The sequence below is a fragment of the Camelus ferus genome, chromosome X (genome assembly GCF_009834535.1).
Source record: "Camelus ferus isolate YT-003-E chromosome X, BCGSAC_Cfer_1.0, whole genome shotgun sequence".
Taxonomy (NCBI): Eukaryota; Metazoa; Chordata; class Mammalia; order Artiodactyla; family Camelidae; genus Camelus; species Camelus ferus.
In genome coordinates, this window is record NC_045732.1 from 30158111 (window position 1) to 30184060 (window position 25950).

General features: G+C 32.8%; 1 protein-coding gene across 2 annotated transcripts in view; it reads right to left on the reverse strand.

The window, feature by feature from the left end:
* Positions 1-25950, reverse strand: part of LOC102523807 (dystrophin) — a 647651-nt gene that overhangs the window by 454930 nt on the left and 166771 nt on the right. For both annotated transcript variants that reach the window (XM_032475797.1, XM_032475796.1), the window contains exons 24-28: positions 24625-24795; positions 11222-11344; positions 8719-8856; positions 5860-6012; positions 4817-4999 (exon numbers count right to left, since the gene is read on the reverse strand). In XM_032475797.1, coding sequence (XP_032331688.1) covers positions 4817-4999; positions 5860-6012; positions 8719-8856; positions 11222-11344; positions 24625-24795 — 768 coding nt within the window. The remainder of the gene's footprint in view (positions 1-4816; positions 5000-5859; positions 6013-8718; positions 8857-11221; positions 11345-24624; positions 24796-25950) is intronic.

The window sequence follows — 25950 nt, forward strand, 5'->3', positions numbered from 1 at the left end:
TAGGTCATTCATGTATTCCAAAGGTTTACCACATGGCTTTTTTTTGTTTGTTTCCAAGAAACATGATAACTGGCAATAATTCACACCAAACGCAATAGACACAAAACTTATATGTTGCTGCCAACTAGAATAAGCCTTTTATTTACCGTATTCTCCTTGATGTGGGATCAAATCACTTTTACATCTTCATGGTACATTATGTTTTCCTTTGCAGCACCTGCCACAATTTCAGTGGCTAATTACAAGATTTTTTAAACTTGTCCCTCTTTGTATTTAGAAAATAATTTTATATAGCTTTAAATAACTTGCTGCTTCTTTCTGGCTCCATTTCTCTTTTTACACTAGTATACTGATTAGTAATTCTTTCAGCAAGGGTCTATAGATAATACATTCTCTTACTGTTCATTTATCTGAAAATGTTTCTAGATTGGAAAATATTTTGTCTTCATTCCTGAATCATAGTTTACATGACTCTTGAATATCTGCCTTGCACACTGAAGGTATTACTCCACTATCTAACATCTAGTGTTGATGAAAAATCTGCCATCCTGCAGATATTTCTGTCCTTGGTCCTTAGTAGCTTTTATGATCACCTTCCTGATCATCAATGTTCTGAGTTTCATTCAGACCATGCTAGGTGGGATTTATTTATTTATTTATTTATTTATTTATTGCAGACCAGCTGCGCTTTATTCAGTTTGAGGACTCATGCAAATTGAGATGTATTCAATGTTGTTAAATGTCAGTCATTTATATAAGATAATGCCTCTTCCTCAGGCTCTCCACTTTCTCAATCTGGAACTCTTTTCAGGTATATATTTGCGCTGTTTAATGTATTCTCTACATCTTCCAGTATTTATAGCAAAGCAAAGTTTTCCTCAGCTCCTTTCAGTTAATATATTCTTTTTTCTTCTATCATGAATCCACTGTTTAAAAAGTTGTTTGAGTCATTATTTCAATAATTAAATGTTAATTTCTAGATTCTGTTTTATCAAAGCTTCCTATTTACTCTTCAGAAAGGCCTGTTCTTATTTCATTGTAAGAATTCCATTCCATTCTTATTTTCTCAATCTTTTTGAACATTAAAAAACACACTTTAATGTTCCTTACTTACTGTCTTCTTATCTCTAATTTCCTGAGGTGTACATTCTTCTTTCATTTTTTTGGCGTGTTAACATCACTCCTGAAAAGAATTGTTTTCATATCCATTGTAATTTTAGTCTGTGAGCACATTTTCTTCAGGAGTTCCACATAAGCCTAGGGTTGTGTTATAACCTCATAGTGCAATTTCATAGTTGTACTTTCTTGGGATCTCTGAGGTTAACTGTCAAATACAATTAAGCTTAATAGTTGCATAGTTTTCTATTAATACATTTTCAAAGCCTTTATTTTTTTTCTTATCTCTTTATCTTCCCATAGAAGATAAAAATTTAGATAGAGCTCTACTGACAAGTTTATGGAGAATTATGCCTTAACTGGTAGACTAACCAGCTTTGCATGCAATTTCCTGCAAATATTTTGTGACTCTAGACAAAACTACCTGTCTAGGGATTATGGAACCTAATTTGTGATGTACATTGAACAAATATATCTGTTGTTGACATTTTAAACCTATGATACCTACTGAGCTTAATTCTCTTAATGAGTTATAAAGATATTATAAAAATTTTAAATAATGTATTTCATCTCCAATGTTACCTTATATACAGAATGAGAAAGAACATAATTGATTCAATTAGCTTCTATAATGCAGCAGGTATTTTACAAATACTACATATTTCAGTATCACAGATATCCTTATCCTCTGTAGAAATGCAGGAAATCAGGCTGAGAGAGACTGATCGGTGATCATACAGCAGCAGATGGAGTCAATGGGATTCACATTCAGGGCTGCTCATCCCAGGAAGTGGTCTTTTTTACTAGACCACACTGCTGTTACTCAACGTTCCGGAGAAAAAAAAATTCCTTATGTTCAGTTTACAGTTGTTACTTGATCTTCACTGAACAGCCACGTCTCTGAGCCAACAGGAATGATACTAGAAATGTCTTGTATTCCTAACTAGGGCAGGGGAATCAACAGGCTCAACATCTGGAGGAAATCTTCCCTGCTTTCTCCCTGTCTGTTTTCCCTTCTTTATAGTCTGTGGAATTGTCCCGCGGACAGTCCTTTGCAGACGCTTTCTTCTCTCCTGCCCGGCTCAGGGTTGCCTCATGGCTCCCTCAGACAAAGTTCCAGGCCTTTTCTGAGTTTTACTATTGCCATCTCTAGCCCTCACCTGGACATAGTCCCTGAAGTACAGTAATTTTATACTGCTTAGTCCATTTCTGAGTCTTTATCTTTAAAATAAGAAAAATTAATTTCTCATTTTAAACTGAGTTCTCAAATGTTTAAGCACTTTATAGTACTGCCTACAATCTGGAATTGCTATTGCTAAGATATGAAAGACTAACTGAAAATCCATGTGAAGTCGAGAGTATATAGAGAGAGAATAAAAAGGGACACTTGAGAGAAAGAAAGATGAGAGAAATAGAGAAAGGTGATGCACAGAGAGGAAAGGAATTCTGAAGCTACGGCTAACTGGGCTACATCAGGGCCATTGCAGGATTATTCCAACATAACTTGTACTTAAGCTATTCACTTATGGCTATCTCAAATGGTCTCACTGTAGATTAATTGGGAAAGATGATTCTAACCAGAGGACATATGAAACACGTATTAGTAATTGGTGGAATATTAGTAATTGGTGGGATATTTCTCTCTCTCTTCTTTCTATCTATCTATCTATCTATCTATCTATCTATCTATCTATCTATCATCTTTTAAGCCTAGAAAAAGTCCAAAATGTAATTGTAAAGCCTAAATATAACTGTAGTATTAAATCGAGTATTCTTCATGTATATTGTTATTGTTTGTATTCATCATGGAAAATTAACAGTTAACATAAAAATATTTCCCCCATGCTAGCATCTTCTCAATTTTGTATCCCTCAGATAGAAAATCAATAAAAAATGGTTTATGAAGAAACTATATCTTAGTATTTTACTATAATTTATTTGTTAAATTTTATGCTGGTTTTTTAATCCTTACTTCATTTCACCAATCATTAGTATGTCTTACAAAGATTTGTTGAGGGCCTATTATGTGTAAGGACATATTGACATTTTAAGTGAGTGACTTATGGAGATTTTTGATCCTGTGCTTATTTAACTATGAAGTATTAAAACTTACCTTGACCAAGGTGCAAAAAATTATAATCCTGCATTTAGGGTTTATCAAAATATGTGGGAAATGGGAATGGAGAAAACAGTTAGTAGTCAGATAATTCAAAGCAAAGGACTTCTCCCTGAATGATCTATTCTATTGAGGGAATAATATTTTACTTAAATTTTCTTTATGGTTGCCTTAATCTTTCAATTCATTTAGCATCCACAGATACAGGCTTTCAGTTAGTGTAAGCTTGAGTGATTTATGACATTTTCTGTCCATAATATCTAATATTAAGGATAATAGGCTGAAATGTGTAATTAAGCTAGAATTGGACTTCAAATGTAATATAGTTTCAGTATCTCTTATATTACTACTTCCAATTTCTCAGAATATTCACTTGCTATTAAATCTTAGGGTACTAGATTTCATAGAAAACAATGTATTCATGGATTACTCCAAGGTGTTAAAAGAAGTAACAAAGATATACAGTATATTTTCCCTTGGTTAAGAAACAACATTAAGAAAATTATATGCTTATAAAATAAAGTTGTGTTAACTAAGACATATTTAAACATTTATCCCATATTAAATGGAATCAACAATATCACATAAGACATTGCCAAGGAAGTCTCATCTATGGATTGAAATAAATGAAATGGTCACTGACATAGGTCATAAGGGTTGAGTATCTATTGGTTTCATATGAGTCAACCTAACATAATTATAAAGCCTCATTTTTCCAGACTTTGACATCCTGCTTTTGCGAGGAGTGCTGTCTTTGCATAATTACAGAGTGGTGACCATTCTGCTTCACTTTACAGTATCTCAAAATAGGAACAAAAATGTATCCATTAGAAAATCCTTATGGTTTATACTCTTACAAATAAAGAGCTAAGAAGACCAAGCTTACGATTATGAATTGCGTTTTTAAAGAGAGAATCACAAAATTTCCATCCAATTGTTTGAAAGAAAGAAGAGCAGCTGTTCCTTTTCCTTTTGGCTTGGAATATTTCAGTAGTCATAATATTTGATATTTTTCAACCTGCTATCAGTTATTAACAGTCCTACTAGGCATTTGGCTCTTCCAATAAGCCTTTTAACCCATTAAATAGCTAAGCCAGTATGAGGACTAAGCTATATTCTTCAAGTCCATGAGATAAGGCCTTATGCAAGTTGATATAAGAAGATGTTTGACAAAAGATATATTATTTATCATGTATACATTAAGAAAGTAAAATTAGCATGGGATGGTCTCAGGAAAGCAATACGTATTTTTGGATCAGACACTGAAATAAAGTAAATGTATGATAAATTGACAAATTCACATTGCCAATGTTATGAAAAAAAGATGTGGCAAAAGAAATTAAGATGTATCTTTCATTTTTGATAAGGGGGCTGTTTCCTATGATCTGTTAATTTATTAGGTTTTTAATCTGAAAAACTAACCACTAGTGTGACAGTGGCCCAAAGTGAGGGGAAACTACTCACTTTCAGAATGTATATTAGAAATCTGAAATCCCACTCCAATTGTTTTCCTTTTGTTAGTAGGCCTCTGTTACCAGAGTAGTAGTTGCAAACACATACGTGGGTTTGCCAGTAACAACTCACAATTTGTGCAAAGTTGAGTCTTCGAAACTGAGCAAATTTGCTCTCAATTTCCCGCCAGCGCTTGCTGAGCTGGATCTGAGTTGGCTCCACTGCCATTGCGGCCCCATCCTCAGACAAGCCCTCAGCTTGCCTACGCACTGCATTCAGCTCCTCTTTCTTCTTCTGCAATTCACGATCAATTTCCTATTGAGCAAAATCAATACAGGGCCCAGGGCAGTTAGCTAACCACATCAACCAACCTGTAAGTAGCAAATACTTGTCTCAGAAATTTCATAGGTTGTTATCATTTTATTGTCGTTTTCTGTAAGTTACAAGTATGGAAGCCATCACTGTCATCTTCACCCAAGAATCCAAATATTATTTCAGTTATCTTTTGGATGCTCAGTTTTAGATATTCTAACTGAGAAAATATTGAAATTGATCTAACATTTTTCTTTCCTCTCAATTCCTCTAGTGCTTTGGGGGTAGATCCAAATTGGAGTGATTACTCGTTATTTATTAGGGACCATCCATAGAGAATATAATTTAGAGGGTAAGTGATTAAGTTATTTATTTCCTTTTTAAAGTTTTGAGGAACTCAACAGAGAATGAAGCAAAATAAAAAGTGTAAAATAATAACAGAAAAAAATCTTCAGACAATATGCAAATAAATCTATAGAGATTTGACACTGATGTGTGAAGATGCTCTGATGAAATGAATGTGCTAACATGAGAAAGAAGTCGTCCATATACCGATAAGTCATTTGTTCATCTGGAACAAAGATACACAAAGTCAATTACAATTTTATCAGAAAACATATAGCATTTCTTAATTCATTTTACATTGTCTAAGAATAAAACATTTTATTCATTCAAAATCACGTCAATTGAAAAACACAATACATTTACTGAAACAAAACACAATACAAAGAAATGTGTCAAACTGGGGAGAACACTAATAGAGGAAACAGCATGAACATTTAAAAAATGATCCATACAGGTTAAGTTAAATAAATTAAACTGTAGCAACAAAAGCTGGTATTGACATTCTAAAACAACATTACCTTTATTTTCCTTTCATCTCTGGGTTCAGGCAGGCTGGCTAATTTTTTTTCAATGTCATCCAAGCACTTCAGGAGATCATCAGCCTGCCTCTTGTACTGATACCACTGGTGAGAAATTTCTAGAGCCTTTTTTCTTCTTTGAGACCTCAAATCCTGTTCATGGTGCAGATATTATTAAAATATCAATATATAAGTATATTATACTTCTGGCTATAGTTATTTAAAAATAATTGGGTCCCTCATGTTCTTGTTCACCTTAAGTTAAATTCACATTTAAATGCTAAACACACAAATAGATGATTAAATTATGTGTTTATGCGTCAAGATCCATTACATAAAGCTAAGGAACCTTAACCCACTTACAGTATTTTTTCTTAGCATGTTCAAACCTGTTTAGAAATCTTGTTGTATTTAATTAACTCTTAATGAGTCAACTCAATTATCATGGAGAGTATGTGAAATAGTTTAATATGTGAACTCAACGGCGTTAACTACACACTTGGACAGACTTATTGAGTTTCTATTTAAATTTTAAAATAGGTAAAAATTCTGAAATTTTTATCTTCAGCCCTGGGTTTATCAATAAAATTTCACGTTATATAGCCAAGCAATTTACATTCATGATTTTAGAAATCCCTATAAAAAGACTCTCATAGGCCATTAGCATTTTGTGATTAGAAATATAAAGTCATCTTCATTATCACATAAATTGCTTCAAGCTATATATGTTCACACGTGAAAAAATGTATATCTGTGAGTGTACATAAAAATGATAATTTAAATGTTATAAAATGCTTTTTCTTTCAAGGCTTGCATGGCCAACTTTTTCTTATTACATCAAATCCAAATGCCAAATAGCAAAATTATTTAGAAAAGGGAAAATGCATGATTTCCAATCAATCTGATGAGATAAATAAGGATAGCAGCTTAATAAATCAACAAAAGGGGGAAATTAATCATCTTACTCCTTGCAAGCCCACCCAGTGTCTTCCCTGGTCAACAGAATTTGTCATAATGTCATTTTATGATAACACAAGAGAACACCAGAGCTCAGAATACAGCTTTCATTTCTTCAAAGCAGTAGCAATTAGGGTTTCGTGTACAGATTTAACTGGAACAAAAGAAAATAATGAAATCAACAAACTGCTGAAATATTCACTGCATTGGAAAGTCGTTACCTTCTTTGGAATATTTCAGAAGGACTAGAATTGGAACCACTTGGCAGAGTTAACAATTACTGAATTTGGGAGATTAGTTTGGCAACTGGAATAGATTTTCATTAATTGCTTTTAACATATATTTTCAAAAAAAAATGATCTAGATTTCATTCTCCATTTTGTTTAAAATCGGGAATGTACATTTTATGGCAGTTTACATTTTTGGTTGAATTTCTAAACCTCCTGTGGAGGTAATAAATGCTTGAGATGACCCAGATGGAATGCTGCTTTTTTCAAAGGTACCAAGATAGAGCCATGTGAATGAGAGTTGAGCCATGCCTTACTCATAACACAGCTTATATCTTTGCAAGAGAAAGGGCTTGTGGTCATAAAATCTGAAACTCCTTTTATGTCCTAAGCACAAGATGATGTGTAAAGATATTTAGAGACATTAAAGAGATTTCTTTACAGGTATGCCAGATAACCATTAAACACTGCTGTTCAGTAGGACACATATCATTATATGACCAGTGTAGATGCTTCTAAAAGCTCGGTCACAGTTGGAAGTGGGTGAATTACACAGCTTTCTGATTTTCAGAGCACATTATCACTTGCTCTTATACTCCCTTGGGGAAGAGGCCTTTTCTATTTACTATATTTATCAGCAGTTACCTTCAGAACACCTGCTGGCCAATTAGACTTCCCTTTTGGATTCCTTGCAGGCACAATATTGTGTAATTACATTCTCAGCAGTGTTTATTTGGTTGTCTGACTATATGGGAAAAGGTTTTATACTCTTATTTGCATATAGAGAGCAGACTCTATTCACCTACAAGGTGGATCCACCTACAGGGCTACATAACTCTAAAAGAGTGATTTACAATGAAAAGCTCAGCAATTAACAATATTAGAAAATCAGCCATGCATGCAAACAGTGAATATTGAAAAGCACATTAAAAAATAAAAGGTTATTTCACAAAATTCTTCACATGGCCAGTCTCACTCAAGAACTTCCTACATACCATTATAGAAACACCAGTACTCTTTTTTGTCCTTCCTGTACAAATCCAGGTGAGTCACAGGAGTACTAGAAGCTATATACTATCGCTTGTTAACATGAGAGTACCAGTTCAGTTCTTCACGGACATTAAGATTACTTTAGAGGGTTCCTATATAAGTGAAATTAGGCTGTTATAGATGCTTAGTTAGTTGCAAAGAGTGACTCTCTTAAAGGCAAAATGAAGCTAATTGAAAAAAATTAAGTATTAAACAATTATGAGGGTACCAAAAATTGGACCTACTCTAAATAAAATCAACAATATATCAGAAGTAGAGAGCCTAAAAAATACACAGATTGGTTATTCTGGCAGTTAAGCAGATTTTTCAAGACAAAAGTAAAAATAAAATAAACTATATTTTAAAAATAAACACTATGAATGATGCATGTTAATATCTTTCAATTATTACTCAGAAAAATTTGTCTAAGCCAAAAAAAAAAAAATCCCAAAAGTTTAAAGCAACACATCTTTCAAAATCAAAGACAACACTCAAAAATGTTAAATAAAGCACAGATATTGAACAGAAAAAAATGTATTTCTGGTGACTAAGATTCTTAAGCAGAATTTATTTATGCACAATAGATTTTTTTCCTACACATGAAAAAAAACACAGGCAAGGTATATTATAATTTTAGCTCTAATACCTTGAGAGCATTATGTTTTGTCTGTAACAGCTGCTGTTTTATCTTTATTTCCTCTCGCTTTCTCTCATCTGTGATTCTTTGTTGTAAGTTGTCTCCTCTTTGCAACAATTCTTTTACAGTACCCTCATTGTCTTCACTCTGATTAAAAACAACAAGTACAGTCTTCATTTTGGTTTTAAAAAAGCTGTACATCGTTAACAGAGATAATAAAACATGTTATTTAAACACACAAAAAAATCCAATTTAAAACTTTCAGGGAGTGTTATTATAAGATACTGTGCTCATAGTTTTTTCTTTTATACATTGTACTTTAGCTTTTAAAAGAAGTAAGTTTCCTCCTGTCTAGTTCAAAAGGACACATGTGATTAGGGGCAACGTAGGAAGATGGGAGAATAAGGTACTTTATCATTTCAGACAAGTGCATTGCTGTGAAAGCATTCTTTGACTTTGATTTTTAGTGTATTTCTAGAAATTAAAGAAAAGGTTTGAGAACTAAACTAAACTTGTAATTTATAATGTTAACTAATTCACATAGGAATATAGATGTGGCTGTGTGTGAGATAACATATCTTAAAATTTTAACACACACATTTTAAGTGAAAATGTTGTTTCAAATGTACACTCATTTCTATCTCATAATCTATTCTTTAAATAAACTAAATGCCCAAATTTAGGATAAATATTAGGGCATTAGTAAAAAATGATGTGTTCGGTTGCTGTCATAGTACAGATAATTAATTTCTAAAAGTATATCATATAGGTATATTATTTTTAAATAAATACAATCAATTAAATATTAAAATATGGATTATAAAAATAGTCTTAAACATTTTCAATATGAATTTTGGATTTTTAGGCTCCAAGAAAGTATTTTTGTTTTATTTACTTTGAAATTAAATTATTTGAATAAGTGCTAGTCTAATATAGTAGCATATGTGACCATGTAATTTTTCACCTCCATTTTCTTATCTTTCTTTCAACTCAGTAATATGAAAACTTTCTATCAAGGAGGTTCACCATGAAATTAGTACCCAAGGTACTCTGACGAGCAGAGAATAACACATAGTAGACAATTTTTTTAAAGTCACATGTATGTATGTGTGTATCATCACCCATGGTATTCAGTGTTACATATTTAAATGTGTATTATATATTTAAACTTCTACACACAACTGAGGAACTATTCATTTTTTTCGAGGAAATGGGATTTTTAGATGAGATGTGTCAGTTACTGGTCTAATGAAATAATGTAACATAGACATACAGGTTTATGGTCTGTGAAAGACCTTACACTTTTAAATATGTCTTTTAAAAGTCTATAACATTTCCTGGGCCTGAGGACAAAAATAATAAATAAACAAAAAAACCCACTTCACTTTCTTCCCCTCATCAAAGGGCTATAGGGCAGAGGTGGTGAACAGCCCAAGAAGTAAGCAGGACTCTTTTCCACCTTGGTGCCCTCTTGTTTCTTCTTTGACATGAAGGAGAGGTAGTCGTAACTCAGCATCTAGGAAAGCCTCTTCTTGTCTTTCTTTCCATGAGCTGGGTTGGCAAGGCCACCAAACCCCATACACAGGAAGTAATGATTTAGGCAACTCCAGGAAGCCAGAATTGACAACAGTGAGGACCAAGATTAATGGAAATGATTTTCCTATTGCTTCATATGCCTATAATCTAAAATTCATAAATTGCCTTTTGATGTCATTGTCAAGCATCATCTGAGAAGTCTTTATCATTGATATATATCTGAGAAATCTCTAGCATGATATACATTAAGAATGCCATATAGGTGATGGCTGCGGAGAGGGGAAAGGAAATTGTGAAAAGGAGGTGGAGGGAGGAAAAAAAAGTCAGTGAAAAGGGATGTGATGCAAAACTATTCAAGCCAGAGAGAAATGTAAAAGACACATTGAAATTAATCAAGTTTGAAGGAGAAAGTTATGAGTTTGGGAATAGCCCCATGGTTATATTTCTTTACTCCCATGAAATAAGCAGCATGAATTTATGCATATTTTAGATAAGCACTGTACTATTTGTTCAACTTTTTTTGTAAAACGACTTTGTGGTAAGCTTTAATAAACAATGTGTATATTGTGTAATCTCCCCTTCTACAAAGTAAATGTTATATTATCAAAAATATGACTGGCACAAAACAACAGCCATCTATGATGGCTGTGTTTCTTGTTAAGTTTCTAGTTTATTTTCTGATTTGACTCCATTTTTCCCCCATTGCATTTTATTCTCTGAACATAGGTCAAAGCAAAACTGCTAAGCAATTTATTAGAATCTGTAAATGCTCATATATGACCGTACCACAGTAATTTGGCATTCATAATAACAGTTCAACAAGAATACTTTGTATTTGTAATAAAACATTCAAATCACAAAATGTACAAGGTATGCTCTGAGAATTTAGTTGGAGACTTGAGTTATCTCATTTCTTTCCAAATATTGATTCATTTTCACTCCTAGTTCATTCACACTTTTATCACAACCAATTTACCATATCTTTATTGAAGTCTTCCTCTTTCAGATTCACCCCCTGCTGAATTTCAGCCTCCAGTGGTTCAAGCAATTTTTGTATATCTGAGTTAAACTGCTCCAATTCCTTCAAAGGAATGGAGGCCTAAAAAAAAAGATAGTGCTAATTTAAATCAAAATTACTTTTTATTAGAAATATAAACCAAAAAATACATTAGTTCTACCTCCTGTTGCTAAAATAATGACATACATTATGTTTCCATATTATATTTTATGAAAGTTTTGAAATACAACTGGGAAAGTACCTGGGGATGCAAATAAAGACAAACATTTAACATCATCAGAGCCAAACAATCACACATGCAATGTAATGCAACTCATCATTCTGTTTTTTCAACAAAAGTCAATTTCCATATATTTGACTGGTCTAACTGTTAAGATTCTAAGGTTGAATATGATTTTATTTTACATATTCTGATATAAATAGCATTTGGGTAAATGTGTCTTATCAGAAATTGCCTCATTCATCAAATAATAGTAACATCAGGTGGAAATGCAGGATGGCCTCCTTATCCTCAGAAAAACTACATGGAAATCTTCCTAGATATTTTAAATGACATTTTTAACATGTCAAAACTGACAGGCATGCTCTCTCATAAGACAAACAATGCCATTAGCTTGCCTTAGTAATGCTTTATTTGGTAGTACAAAAAGTTCAAATGAATGAACCCTGAATATTTCACATGAAAAATCTGAATATATGTTTTCCAACCATATAAATATCAGTTTCGTTGATTTTGAAATTCTAATGACCATAGTCTCAAAAACCTTAAAAATCCCTTGTTTTCTACAGAAACCAACTGAAGAGGAGTGATGAGTGAAAACATACTGAAAATCAAATATATATTCAAAAGAAATGGCAAGATTTAAAGTCCAAACAGTTAACAACATGTTTATTCTATTTAGCTATACTCTGCATTTGATATCTTTTAATTAAACCACTAGAAAATATTTTATACCTGATGGCTTTTGAAAACTCATAGGTGGCATAGAGAAACCTTATCTTCTTACAGAGCTAAACATTTTCCATTTGTAAAACCAATTCAGGAACCACTCACTGTCTAAGGCTGTATGATGTATTCATCAAGTTTGGTCCCCACCTACTCTTCCCCATCACATTCCCAGTCATAGTCTTACTCTTTCTTTATTAGACAGCATCTCGAAGAGGACAATACGGATAAGTGTTCAAAGAAAAAACAAATATCTGAAGGTATTTAGTTACTAATGAAGAAGTGAATCACCAAATGCTATTCATGAGAACGTAATTCTCACAGGAAACATGAATATACTCTCATCTTCTAGGCACTTCTACACATTCCAGAAAGAATTTATGGCCTCTTTTTAAAGTGACTTATTTTCAGTACTACTTTTAAAATCCTAATGAACATTTGAAATTTGAAATACCACAATTTGTTCTTGAACCAGTACAGATTGGTAGTTATTATAAATAAGCACTTAAAGGTTGTTTCAATCTCTATATTATTAACATACTTCTATACTTTACAATCATATATTTTACAGTGTATTGCAAAAGTAAAGATTAATAGCCTTGAGGATCATAACTACATGATATTAATTTGAAGGTATTTTGTTATTGAATTGTTCACATTTGCTAATATTTAGTAAGATCAATGACACTGTTCTACATTATTTTGTGAACATATGAAGATAAATAATGTTTAAAATAACTTTAATTGAGTACTTGGATGTCAAAATAGCATGGGTCCATTTGCAGGCAGATTTATATTTTACTCCTACACCTGCTTCCTCTTTAGCTCATCCTCTCTCCACATACTTCTAACATAGTAGTTTCAAAGGCTCAGAACCTGAGCATCTGTACCACTTTTTCAACATTGCTTCCCTGATAAACTGTACTATCTTCCAGAACTTAACTTCAATTTCACAATATCTTCCAAATATTCATCTTTAGTTGTGACCTCACTTTTGAATTCCAATCTAGACTCTTCAATAGCCTGCTGACTTCTTACTTGAAGTTCACCATGTCTAGAAATGAGCTTATTATCTTTCTCTCAAATTTCTTGCAACACCAACTTCCCTGGTTCTATAAATACAAGACCATTTTCTGAGTCATGCACGCAAAAATATGAGTTATGTTACTTTTCAAAACTTTACTCTAATGTCTAATAAGTATCAAATAGTTGTCAATTCATTCACCGAGATTCACTTGTTTTCTTTTCCCGGAGATACCATCTTAGTCCTCACACAAGAGCTAAGGCAATAACCTCCATACAGGGCTATTATCTCCTTCCCACCTCACCAGTTCTACCCTGTGCATTGTGATCAGGTCAATATGTTCCCAAACCATGGCTTTCATTACATTATTTCTCTGCTCAAGAAGTACAAGTAGAATGAAGTCCAAACTCCAGCATGATAGTCAAGGCTTCCCCTAATCTTGTCCCAAGGACATTTCTAACCTTATTTAAGTGGTCCTAATATCAACCTTTCTTACGGGTCTACTGGTGAACTTGTGGTATCCCTCCCTCAAGGCCATTAGAATGTTTTTAACCTTCAGGGAAAGAGCCTAAAGCTCCTAAATTAGAATGGCTGGCTTGAATCTGGGCTCCACCATTTACCAGCTATGGGATCTTGGGCAAGTTATTTGTCCTCTTTGAGCCTCAGTTTCTTTATTTGTAACATGAAGATAAGAAAAATATCTACCTCATAGGGCTGTTATGAGGATCAAATATGTTAGGATGTTGTTTGGTATTTAATAAATGCTCAGTAAATACTGGCTCTTATTGTTTCCTCACAAAATTGTACCCATCCAGTGGCTCAGTTCAAGACCTTCCTCGTTTGAAAACATATGCTTTATGAAGGATAAAATAAATGGTTTTTGACATGGTATTTTTATTTTAACAAGTAATTTGACAAAATCATGAAATTCTAATGGTGAACATGGAGAAATTGAGATTCCAGTTTCATAAAGTGGTATCACTCTGAACAACAAAACTTAATGAATGAATCTGCATCAATGTAGATAGTGGTCAAGGAGGATGCCAAAGAACCTTGCACTTGTTCTGCCCTGTGCAGTGGTTTCAACAGCAACTATTTGTACACCAAAAACTATGCAAACAGCACACAGTGAGAGGGATGAATTCCATAAACATCCCATGACAATGAGAAATTTGTCTGTGTTGTTCAATCTAGATTCATGCTTAGTACAGAGCAGGCACTCGTATATGAACATTTCCTGAAAAACTAAGAGAATGCAAGGCTCATCATGGGATAACAAATTAAAAATTTCAAGGAGCTCTTGAATGATCTTGAATTTTAAATAACACAATTTCTATTGTATAAAATTGAAGAGACTTGACTGGTCAGCACTTTATATGTCGATGTATGATAATCAATGGTAAAACGCTAGCAACAACATGATACCACCAAGTACAAAAATAATGTAAGCAGATACAAATAGATTTTAGGAAACACTAGTACGGAATAACTAATTATTCAAGCAAAATAATGCATTTGTTAAAAAGACCATTATGCATTAGGGATCAGAATTATTCTGTGTGGTTCCAAAGTGAATAACCAGAATCAATGGGTAGAAAATACTTGGGGCTTGAATTTTAGTTTAAGATAGGAACAACTGATTAGTGTTGCAAATGTTTTGTTTTTTTTAAAAGCATTAATTTTAAAATAGTGAGTTAATCACTGCTGAAAGTATATAAGCAGAGGCAGGATGATGATGTATTAGGTTATATATTAGAAATAAGACACTTTTCACAAGTACACGTCCCTAAAATTTTATCAAGTTACAATAAAGTCTCTCCCTTGTATTCAAAGGGCTTTGTTTACTGTAGCAATGAAGCTACAAAGAAATATTATTGCAAGCCATATATGTAATTTTAAAGGTTCTAGTTGCCATACTAAAAAGCAAATAGAAATAGCAGGAATTAGTTATAATAATATATTTACCCCTTAAGTCCAAAACATTTTCACATAAGTCTATAGTCAATATAAAATTATGAATAAGCTATTTTACTTCATTTTTTTTACATGAAGACTTCAAAACCCACTGTGTATTTCCCATTTAACAGCACATCTTAATTTGGAGTAGCCACATTTCAAATGTTCAACAGCCATATGAGGTCCATGGCTCCTTTATTGGACAGGACAGATCAATAGCAACTATTATAACCACAACACTGAAAAGAATTAATAGTTGATTGTTAGTTTAAAGTATGTCACAGGAGTAATGTCTTACTAATAGTAGTCTAAATGTTTATGTTTTGTTTTGTAAATTTCAGTGGATTTAGATAATTCTTACAATGTCCATCTCATTCACTTGCATTCAGGTATGTTTTCAGAGGGGAATTTTCAGGAAGCTCTCTGGGAATAGGAAAATTTATGGGAATGAGTTCAACATGTTATATTAGGAGTCTCTCTTCCTCATTTATGTATCATCCTAGGTTGTGTTGCAGTATCTCTTATATATTAGAATATAATATTTGACTTTCAAGCCTTTATGCTTTGTCTTACCAGTAGATTTCTAATCCCTGCAGTTGAGAACATATCTCATACTACTCTGTATTTTCCATAGGAAATGTAACTCATTTTTTTTAAACAGAAGATGTGCTTCTCACCTCAATTACTAATTTTAGGACATCCAGTAGATAAATCAAATTAACCAGTAACCAATTTCCCTAACCAAAATAACCATAACTACTCAACTCAATTATTTTGGCTATGCTATTGGCAGGATGAGACCAGCCATTTGACATCCATGTGTTTAATACTCTTCAAGGAGCTGGGAAAATTTTAATCGCTTTGACTTAAGAGTTCACTGGTTCACCATTAGGCCATGACTTTCCTGACCAATTAAAGTTTTACATATCATTCTTTGGTCTTTATTTTCTCTGTAATTTGGAATTCTTATGAAATTTTATATAAAAAATGCACAGTAACCAAGTATCCATAATTGAATAGCTCACTCTTGAGTCACTAAAGTTTAAGCCATATAGAGTTTCTAATGCCTGACTTTTTAATTCAGAATTATGATTTGAAGAAACAGAAAACAATGGTGGATAAATCATCTTAATTTTTGCATACATTACCTCTATTAACTTTAAACAAAGTATATGACCAAAGAAGAACTAGAATCACAATTAAATCACACATTAGACAGTGCACATAAGATAGGTTTTAGAATACATAGAAAAGAATCAAACAAGAGTTATAATATTGCAGGAGAAAATATAAACTAGGCATACATTTTGTACAATGTTTTACTTACCTTTTCATCGTAAGAGCTTTAGCATGACTGTGTAGTCATACAAAATACAAATAAAGTAAAACATAGGGAAGTTTAATAAACAGATAGATAAACGGACACAAAAGAAAGAAGAGACAGAGAAACTGAGAAAGACAACACTTTGTTTTCCTTGATTTTTTTTAATGTGGTTTCAGATTGCTTAACATCTATTAATTGTGCTTTACTGTATGATTTAGAATTAATTAAATTTAAGGCTTTGTTAAAGTTTTAGCGTTAATACTGACTTATATTTATATAACAAGTTAATAAACAACAAGACTGAGAAAAGCAAAACCAATTACAAATTGATTCATCGTAACTTAAAGCATTCAAAATTACTCAGATACACTTTATCATTTTTAAAATGTAAGCTTACTTTTGGTTAAATATTACTTCAAACGTGCATAGATACACTAACATAATAATGACTGTGTTTACACAGACAGTAAAGTAAACATTTGTTAATATGGACTATGTAATCTCAGTAATCATGATAAACAGCCAATATAATAAATTACACTAAAATCTAAATTGAAAATTAATCCAAATGCTACAGATTGGTGTAAAATTGCTTCAAATCAGTCTCCTCTTTCCATTCTGCAGCTTTGAAAATTTATTTATCATTACAACATTGGTTTAGAAAACATAAAGTAAGAATAATTCACGGGAACCAAAATGAATAAAAGTTTTAAGGACCAGTAATATCCTATAATACAGAAAAGACATACTGCTGATATGATATGAAGAGTTATTTCAAATCAAAAACCCAGAGAGGAAAGAAAACTTACAAAGAGAAATAAGCATATTGAAAAGATCTGTAAAGAACAAAGATAATCAGAAAAAGTAGTTTATAGATTTATTTACTCATTTATTTTAAACTCATAAGAGCAACCTCCAAGAAACATAAGAAATAATAATTTTTAAAATAAAACAAACTGAGTAGGATTAGTGACATTTCATTGGCTGAATTCTTTGATATTAGGTAAGGTATTGATTTATCTTTGATACTGTGAAGATGAAACTGTGAAAACGTAACTTTCCAAATCTGTGAGGCTAATTAAGAGGCATTACCCAGTACATCCTGTTGGGTTTGAATTGATTAGATTAATATCATTGTCATACTTTTCAGAATTGGATACAAAATATACTGATTGGTTAAAATATATTGGTGGTTCAAGAATTATTCTACTGTCTGTTTTTTGTTAAGTGCGACTTGGAATATTTCTATACCTCATGAGAACATGAGTTTAGTAGTAGCAACTGAAAGAGAAGGAGAAAAAAGGATTTAACTCTAAAATACACAGAAGAGACAGATACATTAGAACATATAACACTTTGGACAACTTTCTTTTTTTCAGTTTTTTTCTTTTTTCCTTTCACCTCCCTTTATTCCTCCCTTGTTTCTGGTTTTTATTTAATTATTTTTGTTTTAAATACATAGAAGTATACTGAAATCATTGTGCTTTAATTTAAGTTAAATTGGGCATGTTTATATTAACATATGATAGACCAACAATAAATATCTGATGATATAACTAGAGGTAGTAATGTATGCTGAGAGTCAGCATTTGGAGTGAACAAAACAGTGAACTAGGATCTAACATTTTCTAACCAGGCTATCTTACTGTGAGAACTTGGGCAACTTACTGGCTCTCTCACAGCCCCCTATAAATATCTAAAAGTCCTTGGTCCAAGGAATGATTACTTTTGCATCTGTTGATTGACTGGATGAATCATTTTCCTTTTTAAAGGATCACAATCAGAAATCACCAAATAGATTTAATCATTTTAAATGTCATGCTAATAAGACCCAGTTAGTTCTAGCAAATGACACTGCTCACCAAACTCAATTAACATATACCTTGAAAACATCGTAAATGATTATAAAAGGCACGTATTATCAAAATTCCAACAGAACTAAACTTGTTATAGGGATGTTAAATTATAAATGTGAAAATGTTGTTAAAATAGAAATTCTATTGCTAGGTTCACTTCTTATTTCAGTGAAACAAAATTAACAGGTAGAGTATTACAAAGTTTGGGTACTAAGAATTACTATTCCTTGAGGATTTTAGCTGTGATTATTACATATTTAATACTCTACAAATTATGTGATGCCTACAAATTTTTACCTAAGTTTTCATCTATACTTTTCATTATCATTTCTTTGCAGACAATTTTGTTAAAATATATTTTTATAATAAGAATAACTATACCAATTAATACACCATGCTCTCTTCTGCCACTGAACATATTAAATAAGAAATAGACTACAAAGGAGGAAAAGATCAATATATTTGTATTGATAAAAGTAATTACTAAAAAATAAGTTTCCATTAAAATTCTCAAATTCAGTGAATCTTATTTTGACATCCTAGGTCATATTCATAAGACGGATTTCCCACTGATGTTTAGTAGAGCCACAGTATCTGTCTAAACTATCTTTAAATTATGTATACATTACTTTTCACATATAAAACCGCTATTTAAGATAAAGCAGACCCATTCATGTGTTTTTTTACTGATAAATTCTACACTAAATGAGAAACTCACTGGCTCTCTCATAGCCTATATATATAAAGGTCTCTGATCCGAAGAACAATTACTTTTGCATCTGCTAACACTGGCTAGAGGTAAAAAAAAAAAAAAAAAACTTAACATTTTATAATTATTACAGCAATAAAATAATGAATATTTATATACATGATGCCAGATTGTTCAAATCTCATGTTATAATTAGATATATAATATAATTTTATAATATATATATACACACACACACACACACACGGATTTTAAAAGCAATTTTAAGGCCCATATGGCTCATATGGAAATTAAGGAACGTATGATATATAATACCAATGGCATATAAATCTTAATAAAGAATTGAAGACATAGAAAACAAATTCACCAATTGCATGGCCAATAATGTAACATTTCAGCTCCACAGAAAAGTGAAGTATTTTTAAATCTCTAGAACACAATATAACTCAGCAAATTATGTGTTTAAGCTTCACAAAATTTTGTTACAAAGCAATTGGCCTATATTAATAGTATATAGCTAGCTAAAGTCTGTTTATTCAACATTCTTTTAAAACTAAGTATTACAATGAGACAAATATATCTTGATGTAATTTTTATTCTTGAAACACATATGGAGAGCTTCGTACTCATTTAGTACTAATTCCTGAGTCAGTTTTTAGTTCATCATTTTCTTGGCCCTCATATGTGATCATTGAACTCTAGGCTAGTTCTCAATGTCTCTGGACCAGTGGTTCTCAGAGTGTGGTCTCTAGATTATTAGCATCAATATCACCTGAAAACTTGTTAACCATTCAAATTATCAGGCCTCACCCAAAGCCTATTGAGTCTTAGTCTGCAGGCAAGGATTGGGGGAGGCAGCAATTTATTTTTCAACACTTCCTCCAAGTACACAAATGTTAGAGAGTCACTGCTTTAGACTGTCACTTCCTTTCCATTTCCACAGATACCCCATTCACATGGATACAGTAGACCAGTCACTGTTTTTCATCTAGACTATTGTAATGACTTCCTAAGTGGTTTCCCCACTTCTTGTCATTATTCAGTTGAATTCTCTCCACGACGACTGTTGAGCTAATCTTTCAACAGTTCATGAAAAAAAAAAATCAAAACTCAATGCGTACTGAATTAAGCATTAATTATTAGTCTGGTTGTCATGACCTCTCCCTACACTGTGTCTAATCAAACTTTTCAGTCTTAGGATCCACACTAAGCTAGATTGCTCAAGTGGCTGCTAAATTCACTCAGCATAAGCTCATTCTCAGCACAGCATCCATGAACATATTTTGCTCCCTGATTCAACAGTAAGTTCCTTGAATCCATCACTTCTTACCTAGCGATTGAAGCACTGCAGTACCAAACACTGTGAACTGAAAGTACATGGTTGGTAAGAGCTCATTCAGATTTCTCCCTTTGTCAACCTTTTCTTCATTAATTCTTTAAGATCTACCTCAAGTATCATCTCTCCCAAATTGTTGACTCTCCTCTCCAATGCAGCTTCTCAGAAGATGGAGAGGGGTAGAACTTCCATAAGGAACAGGGCTAAGTAGTCAGTTTATTTTTGCCTTCCTATTTCCCTTTCTATGCTTCTGTTTCCTGTCACCTTCCTTTCCTGATAGTATCTCCCCAACTACCATCCTGCTATGCTACCACATTCAGATGCCCTAAATCAAAAAGGGTAGAATAATGTATTTCCCCACTGATTCCATCGACTTGACCCAGGGTTCTGAAATTAAAGCTAATTCATCTTTATAATTCTGACCCTCCCCATCAAAACTGCTATTTTCTCAAACTGATTTTATACATATTAGGAGAGATTAAAGCTTTCTCAAAGCCATAAGATACTACTGATTAACCTAAATGAAATGGTGAAGAGAATGGGAAGAGGTAGCATTTCATGTATTTTTATGGACCCCATTTGGAGCAAGCAGAACTTTCCAGTTCTTCTTAAACTGGTCCACTCGATAATCTGCAAGGCTGGCTCTTGCAATGGAAATAGCAAAAACATGTCTTATTGGTTGCTACTCATTCCAGCAGAGGCCAGAAAGAGAAATCAGCCATTTCTCCATTTCTTTTTCCCATCAATTTCTGTCTCAACCTTCAAAATTTGGCCATTTAAGTCTAACATATATAATGATGGAAATAATTATTGATATTAATGATTTTTAACCATTTTATATTTATATAATTTACAAAAAAATTTAATGTATGCTTTCACGTATCTTAGATCATTTGATCCTCACCACAATCTTGAGGTTAAAATAAGACAGGAAACATCTTACCACTTTTCTGGATTGAAATGAGGCTCTGAGAGGTAAAGGGTCAAATCCAAGATCACATTCAAAGTATTGTGGCTTGTGGTCAAGAACTTTCCCCTCTCACCATACTGCTCTTCACTGATGATTAAAATGACCACTGCAGAGAACTGCATCTGATGGGCAAGTTCTCAGCCAACCTGAACTGAGGAACCCAATGCACATTGACTTCTGGAATCTGGAATTTCTTGTCATGGACAGTCCTTGCAAGAGACAAAGATTTCCTATTCTTCATCAAATGGTGAATCCAGATATTATCAGTGAGTTTTCAGGATAAAATTTTGCTCTAATCAACTGCCCTTTCTAGGTGACCTTTAAAAGGATCCTGAAATTAGTTTTTATACTGAGTTTTATCCATATTCACTCCCAACCTTTTATTTGTCTATTACCATAGATTTTTCCCCCCAGTTTTTGTCCTAAGTGAAAACTACCCATGAACTCAACCATTAGAAAATCATATTCCAACTCAATCTTATCTTGCTAAGCCCTACTATAATAGGAACTTGACTCTGAAATCAAAGGCCACCCCTGAGAATTCCAGCACTGCCAGAATTATCCTACTTAATCAGCAGATACACATACGAGTCACTATTTTAAATTTCTTATTGCATCAACAAAAGAACATCAGACTGTCAAATTTTAGAATTAGCAGGGACTAACTAATCACTCCTAATTTTGACTAATCTAACCCCAAAATTTTATACCATGCTCTATGCACATAACTTGTACCTCCTGAACCTCATCATATGAAGGACAAAGATAAAAGGTCACAAATTCCCCTATCCAGTAATTATATTATCCATTTTATGTATTCTGTTCTAAATAATAACTCATTTGGGGGGTGGGATAGTTTTCCTTTTAAAAACAACTTATCTAGTTCAACTCTCATATCTTATAAACACTGAAATGTAACGGCAGAGAAATTACATGTTTTGCCTAATGCTGACAAAGTTTAGAATTCAATTTTCTATGTCCATTGTTCTTCCTATTACACTATGTGATTGCTGGGACCACCTCCTCATTACCTGGACACCTCCATGAAGATGTACTAGTGTTAAGCATATTGTACGACTGTGGTAAGTATTTAAGTTGTGTCTGTAGACAAATACATTTTGAACAAGTACCTTTTACATTATATCCTTGTATATTCCCATACTCACTAGCACAATAGATAATCATTATCACTAGTTGACACAAGGAATAAATAAGTAAAATGTCAGATATACTTTATGTCCATGTTTTTTATTTCACTATGATGATAAACATAATTATCTCTTCAAAGCCCCTAAATGAGGTCACTATTGCATCCAATTGTCTCTATCAATTTAGAGAAAAAAGAAGACTTTGAAAAGTAAAAATGTGATTGTCGCCAATTAATATATAATTGAAAGTAATGATTTAAAAATGTGTATGCTGTCCTTCAGTATGGGAAATAAAAGCATCAGGTGGCTCACCTGACGCATGATGTCTGGAAATACACTGACATATCTGTACAGAATACAGAATGACAATTCACACACTTCTCTCAGCCATGCTATGGCTGTCAGCCTTTGTAGGGCAAGATGACTTCTACTTATTTTAAAATACCTACAAGACATAATCTTGTGACATAATTTATCTCAATCTACTATTGAAAAATCAAGAAAATAATACCCTGTTTGCTCTTAAATATTCTATAGTTCAGTGATTTACTAAAAAGTATGATGGGAAAAATACATAACGTAGTAATGAAGTACTAGCATTCATCTTTTAGATGGCTGAAATAACCTTTGGTTTTTTAGATATTACACATCTAATGATATCTTCAGAAGTGAAAACAACTGTCTTTTTGAAACAGCAGAATAAATTCTTACAAAAAATAACTATGAACTGAAAATAAAATTTTAGAGCCTGTCAGATATTTTTCAGGTCAGAATGACTTTCTTAAAATAATATATAAACGAGTAGAACCAATTTGTTAACTCTTACAAAGAAGAGGCAATGAATTAAGGTAAGCTAATACGTCTTTGCTTTGGGAAGGTGAAGTTTGAAAGATAACTATGTTTCACGTGCATAATGTCTTTAAAATTCCTATCATATTCCATATATTTTAGAAATTCCTTTAAATATGTGCTATTATATGCAACAGTGATACAATGTAATGCCTTAGAACATGCAGCAACTGTAAATCATGCTATTATTGGGAGTCTATAGTTATCAAAATATCTTTCAAACATATTCTCCTATTCCAGGATTCAAAACTTACCTGACATATTACATCATATTTTCTCACAAATATTTCAGTGTTTTTCTAATTTAAGATTATTTCTAGCAATTATTTGTATATGTAAATACATGTATTTTTTACATACATTTTTTTATTTGAAAACATAAAATATATATTGAAAAATGTGTCAAACTACATTTTATAAATTTTGGAGGTAATTTCTTGCATTCTGACACTTCCCTAAGGAGCTGGAATTCTATAATACTGTATTTATATATTCTGGCAAGTTACCTATTAGATAAGATTTTGTCTTCACCAAACATTACACAAATATAAAGGGTTATCATGCGAAAGTTCGACATCCCCTGGTTCTTCATGAAATAAATATAAATAGACATATAAAATTACAAAAATTAGGATTTGTAAGCTTTGCAATTATTGGTTTTCATGGCTTGCATGTCATTATAATCTAATAGATTTTATCACATTAAGTATCGGGAACTAGCAAGAGCAAGTTAATTACACACACATACACACTTGTGCACAACCAGTAAAGATGTACAAAAACCCTAGATCATGCAGGAGATGTACAAGACCCCATTAGGATATTTCATCTGTATTATACACAAGCAATATTATATTTTGCAAAATATGTCAGTAATGCTTTCTTTAGCTGTATGTTTTTGTGCTTTGTTGTTGTTGGCCTGCAGCATGCTATTTATTACTTTGCTGTAGGCTACCCCTGAAAGTACATATGTAAACCAGTGCAGAACGCAGTTCTAGAGTAGCTGTGCCATGAAAAAGAAAAACAAAAAAAGACAAGCGTGATGGGTGGGAGAGGGAGGGAAAAGGGGCGAGAGATTTATCTCCCATGAGATTCAGTGGTAAAATTTCCTTAAATACATTTTGGCCTTCACTTTCTTTTTGAAAACCTTGCTGTAGGGGTGGCTTGCCCCCTTCAGAGTATTGCGCAACCTTCGCAAGAGATCATTTATCACTAGTTTCCACCTTGGAGCAGATCTTCCTACCTTTCCAGTCTTAATTCTGTGAGAAATGGCTGCGAATCGATGGTTGAGCTCTGAGATTTTGGGCTCTATTACTTTCCTGCAGTGGTCGCCGCGGTTTGCCATCAAGTTTGCTGCTTGGTCACGCGTGGAGTCCACCTTTGGGCGCATGTCATTCAATTCAGCCTTTAAACGCTATATTCCATGAGCAAGAGACAGGGCTTGAAGTTAGTAATTAAATGGAAGTTGAAAGAGAGCAAAAGAGAGTGAAAGAGAGATGGAGGAGGGGGAGAAAGAGAAAGAGAAAGAACACATGCAGAGAAAACAGAGGGAAGAAAAAAGCCAACTTCCATAAAACAGGAATAGAGTGAGAATGTGTGCAATCTCAGGAAAATAGGTCACTGTCCCAGCTTAAGTCTGATCTGTGTTTATTTGAAGTATTTACTTAGTCTGAGGAAGTACAAGGGATATTTTCCTGACTTTTCTGTGTTGCCTGCAACCATCACAGTATTTTATACTTAGTCTTATCTTACCCTGTCTTCACTGAATTTCATAGCTGTGGAACAACCTTAGTATGTGCTTATGAAGGAAGGTAGCTGAAGAACAATTTTCTATTCCTTCCTGGTAGTTCACTTTTTCTTTATCATATCAAGTGCCATGGGGGGAAAATGGATTTTCTGACAGATAGGGATTCTGTGTCACAGACAGACGGACCGAGGAAGTTTCTGCCTGACTCACGGAGTTGGAGAGGGCTGTAAGTGAAATAACTCTATAATTCCAAAGGCCCTGAAGGAATTTCACCATAAGAGGACATCCCTTAACTACAATTAAGGAGAAAAAGAAGAGCAAAATGAGTTACAGACAATAGGGTAAATATGTTTTGAGGATAGCCTGAAATACATTTACAGCTTTTTCTTTAAAAAGGAATTATAATCCTTAGAAAAGATCAATTTCATAAAAAAGAAACAAATTAATTATATAAATAGGAATTACAATTTTTGAGCATTCTTTAAATAATAATCCACTAGTCCAACAAAATTATTGAAAATTTCAGCAAAACAAAATAAGGAATTGTTAACTTCTTTGAGATTTGTTAAAATGCAACTCTTCCTATTTAACTGAAAAAGATGCCATCAAATAGAGCTAATACAGCATCAATAAGTTATATTTTCACGTTATATCTTTCATATCCTTCTGCAGGAGTCATTTTTTAAAAGTAAAGACTAGGTTGCCTTTGAGATAGCTTAGAAATAAATGGTTTCAATACGAAAAGAGAGAACACAAAGCTTTGTTTACATATAATTAAGAATGAAAAATTCAGTTTTACATAAGCTCAGTATTGTTACTGGT